Genomic DNA, 12,126 nt, shown 5'->3' with positions numbered 1-12,126 from the left:
GAAGATAAATTTAAACATTTTCTGCACAAAGACCAAGTGCATTTTTGTTATAATTTCTGGACACTGTATTTTCCTTTCTATCATATTTTCTAAATGGTTATTGCTGATATAAAGGAAGTTATTCATTTTTATATTATATTTGATTTTGAATATGGTCACCTGGCTGAACTCTCACACGTTCTAATAGTTTGTTGATTCGCTGGGGTTTTCTGTGGACATGGTCATATCCCTCTGCTCTTTGCAGTGAACACGCTGTGGGACAGCCTCAGGAGACACCTGCTTTGAGCGTCGGCGCGTCCCGCTCGCTCCAGCTAGTTTCTCGGCGGAGCGCTCGGCCCCCGCCCGGTGGACGCACTTTACCGCGGACACTCACCGGGAGGAGGGTCGCGTCCTGCCCCGCCCCCGCCCCCGCCAATCCCGGCGAGGACTCGCCAGGCTGGGCGGGAGGGACCAATCCGCTCCTCCAGCCTCCGGGGCCGCCAGCCCTCGGGACAGTTTGCGGATCCGCGAGAAAACTCCCCGCAGGATGGCCCAGCGCTACTGACGCGGCGCGCGCACGGCTACCTGCCCGGGCCCCCCAGCCGCAGGCCAGCCCCGAGCTTCGCCCCGCCGCGGCCCTCGAGCTGCCTGGCTCGCTCCCCCATGGCGGTGGCCGCGCTGTACACGCAGGTAGGCAGGTGGCCGACCTGAGGAGGACGCGGGAGGGAAGTGGGCCCGGCGCCTATGCTGACTGTACCTGGTGGCCGAGCCACACCTGTGCACCTGGCGCGCTCGCTGCGGGGAGGGGCCGCGGGGGTCCCGAGGATGGGGCCCGGGGACGGGCCCGGGGAGCGTCGGTCTCCGAGGCCTCGGGTCCCTCCCCATGGGAAAGGTGGGGTGGGAAGACCGAGGTCCTCTCCGGGCCTGAGCTTCCCGGGGTGGCGCCCCTCCTCCCCCCTCCCGAGCCACAGGTGGAATCAGTTGCCTGTGAGAAGGTAGAAATCGCCTACATTGGCGAATAATCGCATCCATAATCTTCCCGACCCTCCTGGGAGCCCCTTGAACTACTCGGCTCAGGAATTGGAGACCGCAGTATGCAGGCTGCTTTCTGGAATTGCTGGGTCTTCAAAATGCCTGCGTGTAAATTACCCAGGCTGCAGCTGCCTGGACCTGGGGTCCAGGCCTCGCCATAGAAGCTGGGGACTCCTGGGAACCCAGGGCTCCTGACGTGCAGCCACAGGCTCCTCACCTAGCATTCCTCCGAAACGTCATCTTCATGGAGGTGGAGGGCTGCATCGTTTACATAGGAAGACAGCATTCCCACATGGTGTCCAGAGCCTTCCCAGATGACCTCGGTTAATAATTTGGATAAAATGTGTGAAAGTGCTGACCCTTTTGAAAAAACCATTTGAATAGCCATAAAGCCAGGTCCTCCTACACCCTAGTCTCATCCCCCATATTCAAATTGATGAGACTAGAATCCATTCATTTCCCTGACACATGCCTTGTCTTCATAATTAAGGACACTTTTGCTGAGATAGAAACAATAGTTGTAAATAAATATTTAAGTGGTTTAAGCAGATTTTTTTCTACCTCATTTAATTAGTAACAGTATAAATACAAATCAACCAAATTATATTTTCCTCTCTAATGCGTTGATTTCCATTAACTAGAGTTCTAAATGGACGTGTTTGAATTGCCTCTGTTCTGGGATAATTTTACCAATGAGAATATGAGCCATTAGATATCCAACAGTGCTTCTTTGGTCTTCCACTTACCAGAGATTAAAACTGTTCTTGGAAGATACTTAGGAGGACAGCGAAAACTGTTGATTAATCTATTTTAAGTAACAGTCCCTCCCAAACACACCCCAAAAAATATACAGGTGTGAGCACCCTATCATAAAGTGCTTCACAAATATACAGGGTGGGCAGATGTAGATTTACAGTTGTGAGTATGCAAAAGACAGAGTTTATTCTTAGATTATTTATTAATTTGTAGTATTTATTTGTATTACAACTGTATACCTACTTTTGTCCACCCCGACTATTAAATACTCTGTAGCAGGCACAGTGTAGGAAAACTGATACGGAAGAGTTTCTACAGATGAGCTTGGATGGACTGAGACTCAGACTGCCAGAGCCAGAAGGAGCCTTGATGGCAGTCTCTACCCACCTTGTGTCCAAGTAGGCACATGTGTCCCTAGGCTGTTACCTTCCTTCTGGGTGGTCAGTCAGCTCCCCACTTTGTCAGTACCAGAGGTGGAATGCTCCCCCACTTGTGTAACTGCCTGTTTAAGTTTTAAAGAACTTACTTTGTTAAAGATTCCTTTTCTTTTTAAAAAAAATATACTCAATTCTCCCTGGGCTACGTGGCTCAGCAGTTAGTGCACGGGCCGTGAACAGAATGGTCTTGGGTTCGATTCCTAGTCAAGGGCACGTACCTGGGTTGCAGGTTTGATCCCTGCCCTGTCACGGTGTTTTTGGGAGGCAACCAAACAATGTGTCTCTCACACATTGATCTTTCTCTCTCTTTCTCCCCACCTCCTCCCTTCCCTTCCACTCTCTCTAAAAATGGAAACAAGCCCTGGCCAGTGGCTCAGTGGTTGGAGTGTCGGCCTGCGAACCAGAGAGTCCCAGGTTCGGTTCCCGCTAGGGGCACATACCAAAAAAATAAAATAAAATAATAAAAATGGAAGTAATATTGTTGGGTGAGAATTAACAAAAAATAAAATATACTCAATTTTTATTTTCCCATATTCCTCTCACTACCCTATTTCTCTTTCCCAAGGGAAAAAAACCTACAAAGTATAGTGTGTACATTTTCAGAGAGGCTATCCCTCCAAATACCAGCCTATCCACACCTCCGCCCCTCCTGCCAGTCTCGATGTGGCTTCTTCTTTAATTCCCTACCTGTAGGACTTCCATTCTGCTGAATTTCAAGTAGTTCTGAATGATGGTTGTTCTGAAGATTAGTTGTACTTTTTGATGTGGTTTTGGGAGGACGTGAGTATCGGGTTTACCTATGCCACTCTCTTGACCGAAGCCTCAGGGTTGATTCTTGTTATGTGCTCAGATGGGAGATTGAACCCACAACCTTGGCATATTGGGATGACCCTCTAACCAACTGAGCTACCCAGCCAGGGCAGCACACACTTCATTAAAAAAAATTTTTTTCAATTACACTTTACATTCAATATTATTTTGTATAAGTTTCAGGGGTACAGCATAGCTATCAGACACTCATATACTTGACAAAGTGTTCCCCCTGATATTTCCAGTCCCCACCTGGCACCATGCACAGTCATTGCAATATTATCGACTGTATTTCCTAAGCTGTACTTTACATCCCTGTGACTGTTTTGTAACTACCAGTCTGTACTTCTCTATCCTTCCACCTTTTCACTCAGTCCTCCAAACCCTCTCCTCTGGCAACTGTCAGTCTGTTCTCTGTCTATGAGTCGTTTCTGTTTCGTTTGTTCATTTATATTGTTCTTTAGATTCCACATATAAGTAAAATCAAAGATTACTTTCTTAGACAAAATCTAAACACTCTCCCTTGCATCCTTAATCTTCTCCCCACTCCCCACCATCCTGAGTCCAAAGATCTAGCCAGTTGTCCTGAATGTCAGCCCACAGGATTGGCCCAAGTCAAAGTCTGTGACTGGGGACCCTTAGCCACACTTAACCTCCACATAATCTTAACCACACAGTGTTTTAAAACAACCTGAAACCTACTTCTGCACCCAGGCAGATGGTAACCCTGGAGTAGGGTAGCGGGCAGGCTGTCCATTCAGGCCCCTGTGTGACAGCTACACCTGCCCTGCTCTCTGGGCTGTCCCAGGCACCCACTTCACACAGCCGTTCCTGCTGGCCCCCGTCTCATCTCTCTTCCTGCATACGCCTGGAAGGCAGGCACCGTCTCCCCTAAAATATTTATTTGGCACTTTCTGTATATATAACTTTATGCTTGGGGGAGGTTAGACAGTTTTTCTTTTTTAAGTGCTAGTCTTGCCTCTCAAGGAGCTTTCTGATCAGTGAGAAACGAGAAATGTCAAGTAATCCAACCTGCTGAGGAGTAGAAGGCAGGGAGGAGCGTGCTGGGCAACAGAGCCAAGAGGGAGGGTCAGGGCCGCAGAGCAGGCCAGGGCCTTATACTCTGGCTAAGGTTTAAGTTGGGGGGAGTGTGCGTGACAGGATCAAGGGCGGTGTGCCAGCAGTGCCCGCGGGCCTCTGCCCACGGGGGACTGCGTCACGTTGCTGGTCCGTCAGGACACCCTAACTGCCTGGGGAGAGATTTAGGGCTGCAGTGTCAGATGGAGGAGGGAGACAGAGTCTGCGGGGCATGTGGAGGGAGGCGAGAGTGAGGGACTGGACTGGGGTGGGTGCGGCGGAGGCCGAGCCGAGGATGGCCTGGAGGTTAGCGCCCGTCCCGGTGATTGAAGGCAGGGTAGTGCCCTTGACACAACTGCGGACATCGGGAGGAGAGGTTTCTTTGAGAGTCGTGAGGCAAGTGCCTGCAGAGAGAGGAGACGAGAGAGCTGGCACCCGGAGCCACAGGAAGAGAGGTTCCCAGAACCAGGGGACTCCTGGGAGGAAGTGTGGGGAGAGCAGCCGTTGCTGTGGGCCGTGTACAATGACCCATCTCTTTTCCAAAGCAGTTTGGCAACATGCCTTGGAAATGTCCAGATCATCTGACCCAGCACTTCCACTCTTGGAAATCTCTCTGAGAAAAACCAGTCTGGCCATTCTCTACTGGAGCCCCTCTGGAGGGTCCATCACTTTCAGACCCACTCACCAGCCGTGAGGTCCTGCCTGGCTCCCTCGTCTCCCGCCCCCTGCCCACCAGCTCCTGCCTTGGTTCAAGCTCCACCAGACTTCCTGCTGTCCCTCAGGGCCTTCCTATGCCCTGGCACCCGGGGCTTCCTCTGCCTGAAATGCTGGCTTGTCTGTCTGTCTCTGTCTCTGCTTTGCTCCCTGTGCCTGCCCCTTCCAAATTCAGTTTGAGCAGTGCCTCTTCTGAGAAGTCTTTGCCCTCCACCCTGGCACCTTTAATAATGACTGGTAGCAGCCCATTAGCTCTGTTCCCCCTGCTGACCAAGAGTTTCACTAGGGACTCTGTGTGTTTGATGTCTGCACGCATGAGTGAATGAGTTTTTCTGCTTTCAGAAAAACGCTATCAGCATGAAAATGATGATGTCGGTGATGGTTGCTTTTATCTCGTAGTCACTGAGTACCTCTGTGTGCCAGGCGCCATCCTCAGAACTTTATGTGCCTTCTTTCACTTAATCTGAATAACCAGTACTCTGTTGTCACCCCAACTTTACAAAGGACTCGGGTGAAGTTGCCCAAGGGTACATAGAAGTGATGGAGCCAGGATTAAGTCTATGTTCTTAATCTCTCCCACTCACACCACCTTGGTTCAACCACCTCTGTCATCTTCCTCTTCAGAGATCTGACCTCCCCCCACACAGGGGACTGGTGGGAAGTCCATCTACTTCATAGCTGCCTCTCCTGACACCTCTTTGCTTATCATATTATTCCTTCTAATAACAAATGGAAACAAAACCAATGTCCAGCAAAAGGGGTAGAATCTGGTGAATTACAGAAGACCCACAGGATAGAATAGTATGAAGCTATTAAAAATGCTATTTGCCTGGCTGGTGTGGCTCAGTGGATTGAGCATCATCCCATGGACTGAGAGGTCCAGGTTTGATTCCCGGTCAGGACACATGCTTAGGTTGTGGGCCTGATCAACAATGGGGGGCATGCAGGAGGCGGCCAATCGATGTTCTTTCTCATCGGTGTTTCTGTCTCTCTCTCCATCTCCCTTCCTCTCTCTTTAAAATTAATAAAAAAAAAAAATTTTTTTTAAATCCTACATGAGGAGTTTGTAACAATATGGGGAATATGCTTATGTTACATAAGAAATGAGGGCACAAAAATTCTACATGCTGTGTGATCATAAACATGTAATATATATGTTTATATATGGTCGTCTTTCTTCCAAACCAAGGAAGAAGGCCGTGTACCCCAATAACTGAAGGCCGGGCAGTCCATTGTTCGATAGCTGCAGAAAGGTCGAGGATGAAGGCTGAGGGAGCTCACTGGAGGTGGCCCGGGGAGGTCCTTGGTGTGACGGCTCTTTAGTAGAGCTGTGAGGGGAAAGGGACACCCGAGCATGGTCACGAGCTGAAGGGAGGCGACCGTGGAGGACAGGAGCCTGAAGCTGTAGGGGCACGGGGCGTGAGACAGCCTCAGAAAGGAGGCGGGGACCTGAGGCCGTGGGGGCAGGACATGGAGATGTTTAGAAGGAACGGAGCCCAGAGGGCTGAGATGCCGCGTGGCAGGACCGAGAGCTTGAGGAGAGTGATAACACCACAGCCTTTTCTTCCGCGGCATCATTCCAGACCCCTCACCATCAAGGCCACCTTCCCCTGGGCCATCTCGGTATCTTGACACGTACCTGAGCGGCACTGTTTTCTAGGTCTGGTGCTGAGCCCGACTGCCCCGACCACGGGGCTGCAGCCTGCGGTGTCGCCCGCCTGCAGCTTTGAGTTAGTGCCAGCGTGCTTCCAGCTCCTCGCTGCCAGGGGGCTGCGCTGAGGATGGCGGCTGGGCTTGAGCCTTGGTTCTGCCCCTAAGAAAAAGAGAGAGGCCCGGCCAGTGTGGCTCAGTGGTTGAGGGTCGACCCATGCATCAAGAGGTCGCTGGTTTGATCCCGGTCAGGACACATGCCCAGGTTGTGGGCCTGATCCCCAGTGGGCCAATCGATGTTCCCTCTCATCGATGTTTCCATCTCTCTCTCCTTCTCCCATCCTCTCTCTAAATCCAATAAAGAAAAAAATCTTTGTTTAAACAAAAGAGTAAAAAAGGGACACTAAGAGTAAAATACCATTTATTCTTCAATTGGTGCAGCTGAACTCCTATGAATTTAAATTTTTGTTCAATAGATGTTTACAGAGTGCTAGCTATGGGAAGTCATTGTATTGGGTTCCAGGGCAAAAAGACGAGGCTCTCTAAGTTCAGATGTCAGTGGGGGAGATGGAAGTGACCCCGAAACCTGGGGACGGGGAAACAGGGGAAGGTGGAGAGAGCTCCAAGGCAGGACATATGCAGCTGTGCCTGGGGTGGGCCTAGGGCAGTGCCGCGGAGGACGAGTCTGGAGCTGCTGGAGGGCTCAAAGCGGCTCGCTCCCTGCCCGGCAGAGGAGGGTGGCTCGAGGGGTGGACGGGATCGCAGTGCACAGCTCAGAGCCACGGGAGAGCCCGGTGTGCTCGAGGAACTGCGGGTGGTTTGGGTGGAAGTGGACAGAGGGTGGACTCATGAGGGGTGGGGCCCGAGTAGGAAAATTTGCCAGGATGATGGCTCCCCAGGCCAGGCTGTTCACCAAAATCCATAACATTTCAAGCTTTCATCTTGCTGGGCCCCACCCATGGAAATTCTGATTCAGGTGTGGGTGAGGGAGTTGGGGTTGGTATGGCTACAAAAGCCTGGTGGAGGAAGCGCTCAGCAGGCTGTGGGGCAGGGTGGCGGCAGCTGATGGCCGAGGCAGTGGGGTGGATGGAGCAGACAGATGAGACCTTCTTCCAGCACCTGAAAAAGGGTGTTGGGTGGAGGAAGGGGAGCCCAGTGCTGGCCCAGGTTTCTGACTTGAGGGGCGAGAGAACTGAGGGGAGCAGGTGTGGGGTAGGCATAATGGTCACCTGAGCTGGGATGTGTGAGTGTCCGGGGACGCCAAGGGGCTGCTGTCTGGAAGGTGATTGGAAATGTGGTCTGGACCCTGAGAGTCTGGGCTGGGGCCTCAGTGGTGCACATGTGCCCGGGCAGTCTTGGAAACCACGTTTGAGAAGAGACCAGGAAGGACTTTAGGAGACACAAGAGGAGGCCCAAGAAGGGCCCTGGGGAAGGAGGGAAGAGGAAGAGAGGGTATCGCCACTCTGGCCGGCTGACCCGGAAGGCAGCCACGGAGGAAACTGGTGTCATTCCGTCATTTCAGGTCTTCACGCCATTTCCGTGGCTGATGGCAGCAGACCCCCTTACATGGGCGGACACCCTGAGAAGGTGCCGCTCTCTCTCAGCTGAGCATGAGGGGTATGCGGATTGGGCACATTCCTGGGAACCTGTCACTTCCTAAGGGTCAGCTGAAGCCTTTGCCTCATTCCCGAGCCTCCCACGGCTTGCAGACACAATTTCCCGCCATGGGAGAGGATTCCCAGGAACGGTGTGGGAGATGGTCTACCCTCAGAGGATGGACTGAGTCAGAGGCTCCTGCTCCGTGAAAAGGAACCGCACTGGGGAGGTCACATGAGAGCCAGTCACATTGTTTGCAGGGGCTGCGTTTGTTTGTCTAAAAGCTGCAAAGGTAGCTCTCCCTCCGGTCTGAAGTGTTGCCTTGTGGGTAAAGGAATGTGAGGAGGAAGGGAGGGACCCAACGGGTGTAACTTATGTGGAACTGGGTAAACGTCGCTGTGTTTACTTACCAGGCTGGGTTTCGGCCGCCTGGCCCTAAATGACTGGCAGCGTTGCTGGTAGAGGCACCAGACGCAGGGGGTGTGGGCAGCCAGGGAGCTCAGGGGCACTGAGGAGGCCATTGTGTTTCCTCCAGAAGAGACACAGGCATTGGGTTCCATCGTCCTAATACTGCCTACCACTGAACACTCCTCTGAGCTGAAATAACCCGGTGGAACACATCCAGCACGAGTGCTGGGAGAGCTCGTGCCCTCAGGCAGATGGTCGCCCTGGGGAGCAGAATTACTTTCAGGGCCAGACCCATTTAGGAGTGCAAGCAGCGGTCCCGGCCCGGCTCCCTGGACCGGACCTTGGACACCCTGTGCAATCTGGTGGGTTATTGACCTCTCTGGGCTTCAGTTTGGGGATCAGGAAAACAAAAGGCTAAGATTGGCTCAGGGATTTCAACATTACTTCTCAGTCACCCAGCTTCGATGAAAGACTGGACAGACCTCAGCTGCAGCCCGAGCTGGGCTCCCACCCGACCCCTCCGTTTCCCCTTCCACACGTGAGCTGCCGCAGTTCAAACTGAAGTCAGCTTTCTGTGGCTGTGAGAACGTTGGCCTTGAAGGAGACCACCTCTGAGGACCCTTTCTGCTCCAAAATCCCACAGGGCCCAGTTCCTACAGATTGGGATGTTCTGTTAACGACTGCAGCTCTCAAGTTAGCAATAATGTTGTCAGTGGCAGACCTGAGGTAGAAAATATGGACCATGGCCACAAGGATACGTAGAGTGTGGGCGCCTGTCTGAGAGGTGTGTGTCTGTGTTTGTTTATTAGGTTCCTGTCCACCTATTTGCAGGGGTGTGTGTCTTTGCCTGCCAGGTCATGCTCCCGTGTGTGTTCTCTCTCTCTCTCTCTCTCCCTCTCTCTCTCTCTCTCACACACACACATCTTACCCTCTGATGCCACATTTCAGCAAGCTTCCACTCTTAGTTAACTGTCATTAATTAAAGCAACCCAAATAGCTTAAGGAGTCATGATTGATATCCAACCAACTATATATATTGGTTAAGTGAGGCAATTTACATGAACTAACAGATGAATAGCTATGCTCCTCAACCAACTTTGCCCCAGTCTAGTACTGAAACCCTGAACTGTGTTTTACATTTATTTTCTATTTCCTCCAACATCTTGTTATGAAAATTTTAGGTGTACAGTAGAGTCAAAAGAACTCTACAGTGAGCATCCATCCTACCACCTAGATTCTAGCTCGAACATTGTACCATATTTGTTGTGTCACATTTGTATCCATCTTTCTATCCTTCTATCCGGCTCTCAACCCATCATATATTTGGAAGAATTTTTTTTATCCTCACCCGAGGACATTTTTGCATTTATCTTCAGAAAGAGCGGGAGTAGGGTGGGGGAGAAACACCGATGTGAGACACATCGACTGATTGCCATCCACAGGACCTCAACTGGGGCTGGGGATAAACTGCAACTGAGGTACGTGCCCTTATCGGGAACTGAACCGGGGCCTCTGTGGTCCGTGGGCCGACGCTCTAACCGCTAGGCCAAACTGGCCAGGGCTATTTGGAAGAATTTTAGAGTAAACTGTATATGACAATACATGTCCTAAAATTTTGGTTTGCATATTGTTGAGAGTTCCATACTTATTTAGTTCTGTGTGTAACATTTCCAGACAATGAAATGCACAAATTTTAAGTCTGTGTTCTCTGGGGTTTGAAAAGTGCTTAGCACCTGTGTGACTCAAAGCCCATCAATGTGTAGAATGTTGGCGTCACCCCAGAACGTTCCTTCATGCACCTTCCCAGTCACTCCCGGGCCCAGCCTGCCCCCGGAGAGACCACTGCTCTGATTTTCCCCACAGTACGTTAGGGACCTATACAGAATGCACTTGTTTGTGTAAAGCTTCTTTGACTAACCCTCATGCTTTAGAGATTCGTTCAAGTTCTTGCTTGTATCAGTAGTTGATTCTTTTTAGTGGTATTCCATTGTGTGAGTATACCACAGTTATATTTCTTTCTCTTTTTAAAATGTATTCTCATATTAATGGACATCTATTAGCTATTTCCAGTTTGGGGCTATCAGGAAAACTGTGGTGCTGACCCCAGCCCTGCTCCTGGGGAGCGGAGGCCAGTGTTCTCTGGGGAGTGAGGACTAGACGCTGCCAACCTCTCCGGCTTCACCCTGATCTGGGATCCTGGGCTATGGCGTCTTTAGATTCAAGAGCTTTCCCAGGTCCTGCTTAATGTCTTTATGTGGGTGCTTCCCAGTTCTTGTCCCTATTGGCCTGGTTCTGTCCCAGGATAGAAACCACTGGTCTATGAGCAGAAGGATGCAGCTACACACGTGCAGCTGCAGGTCTGCGATTGGCTGGGTCCGTGGGAAGCCGTGGTGACTATGAGAAGATGCCTTTCCTTTGTGGTAACCCAGCACTGTGCCGATGTAGGCAGCATCGCCGTTAGCAAGTGTTTATCGAATGAATGAACGAATGAACAAACGCAGGAACAGACAGATGAATGAATTTGCAGCCTGCTATGGGAGACTTAGATGTGCGGTCTGGGTGGACAGGGCAAACATAGTCAGTGCGTGATGCAGACAGCATGCCAGGAGGAGAGAGAGGAACAGATCATGGGCCCTGTGATGACAGCTGCAGTATAAGCACTTGGCGGTCACCTTGTCTTTATCTTGAACAGCATTCAGGTACCACTGGCAAATTCTGGAGAGTGAGACCATCCTCTTCCTAATGTGTGAATTATTAGGCTTGTGTATCAGTCGGCTTGGCTGCTATAACAATATACTACAGACTGGGCACTTAAACAACAGACATTTATTTCTCTCAGTTCTGGGGACTGGGACGTCCTAGCTCAAGGTGTTGGCAGGGCTCGTCTGGTGAGGACTTCTTTCCTTCTCATTGTTGACTCACATGACCTTTCGTCCGTGCATCAGGCGAAGAGAGAGTGCGTGTGCAAGCTCTCTGGTGTCTGTTCTTACAAGGCCCTGTAAGATCAGGGCCTTTTGACTTTGTTTAACCTTAATTACCCCATAAAGACTCTGTCTCCAAGTACAGACACACTGGAGAGGAGGGCTCTAACATATGACACAGCAGTGCAGTTCTGCCTGGAGACTTGCACTCCAGCACTGAGCCAGCTGTGCCAGTGGCTTGCTGGGAGCTGAGCTCGGCAGCTCCACCTGGACTTCTGCGTGTCCCCCGTGGGAGCCCTTGTTTGCTGGCCTGTGCTTGGAGACGGGTAATGCTGCTGTAGCGTCACTTCTATAGCACTTTGCAAAGTGCTTTCAGGTACACAGTCTAATGTAACCTCCCAGCAAATCTGTGAGGTAGGTACTGTTGTACCCATTTTATGGAGGAGAAAAATGAGGCACAAGAAGTTACTTGTCTGGCCCAGAGCCCCACAGTCCCTCAGTAGTGAACCCAACCACTCTGCTCCAACTCTCAGCATTCAGGCAGCACTCAGGTCTTCCCTGCAAGGCGCTGGTGGGCTTCCTCGTCATTCCCAGGACGTATTTAGGAAACTTTAGGAATTCTTTTGCCTAGAAAAGGAAGCAGCGAGGCCTGATGCATTGCAGATACACTGAAGATGACCTCCTAAGCAAAAATTAGGTGAAAGTATTCCTAACGAAGGAGCTGAGCTGGGGGACAGAAACAAATC

The 12,126-nt window shown here is 51.0% G+C and overlaps 1 protein-coding gene across 1 annotated transcript in view; it reads left to right on the top strand.

Moving 5' to 3' along the window:
- Window positions 1-642: 642 nt before the first annotated feature.
- Window positions 643-12,126, top strand: part of MYO5C (myosin VC) — a 98,061-nt gene continuing 86,577 nt past the window's right edge. The window contains exons 1-2 of the mRNA XM_036249579.1: window positions 643-669; window positions 11,152-11,158. Of these exons, the coding sequence (XP_036105472.1) occupies window positions 643-669; window positions 11,152-11,158 (34 nt within the window). The remainder of the gene's footprint in view (window positions 670-11,151; window positions 11,159-12,126) is intronic.

This window comes from Molossus molossus, unplaced genomic scaffold, assembly GCF_014108415.1.
Source record: "Molossus molossus isolate mMolMol1 unplaced genomic scaffold, mMolMol1.p scaffold_m16_p_1, whole genome shotgun sequence".
Taxonomy (NCBI): domain Eukaryota; kingdom Metazoa; phylum Chordata; class Mammalia; order Chiroptera; family Molossidae; genus Molossus; species Molossus molossus.
The sequence above is the reverse complement of the archived record's forward strand: the minus strand, read 5'-3'. Positions and strand labels throughout refer to the sequence as shown.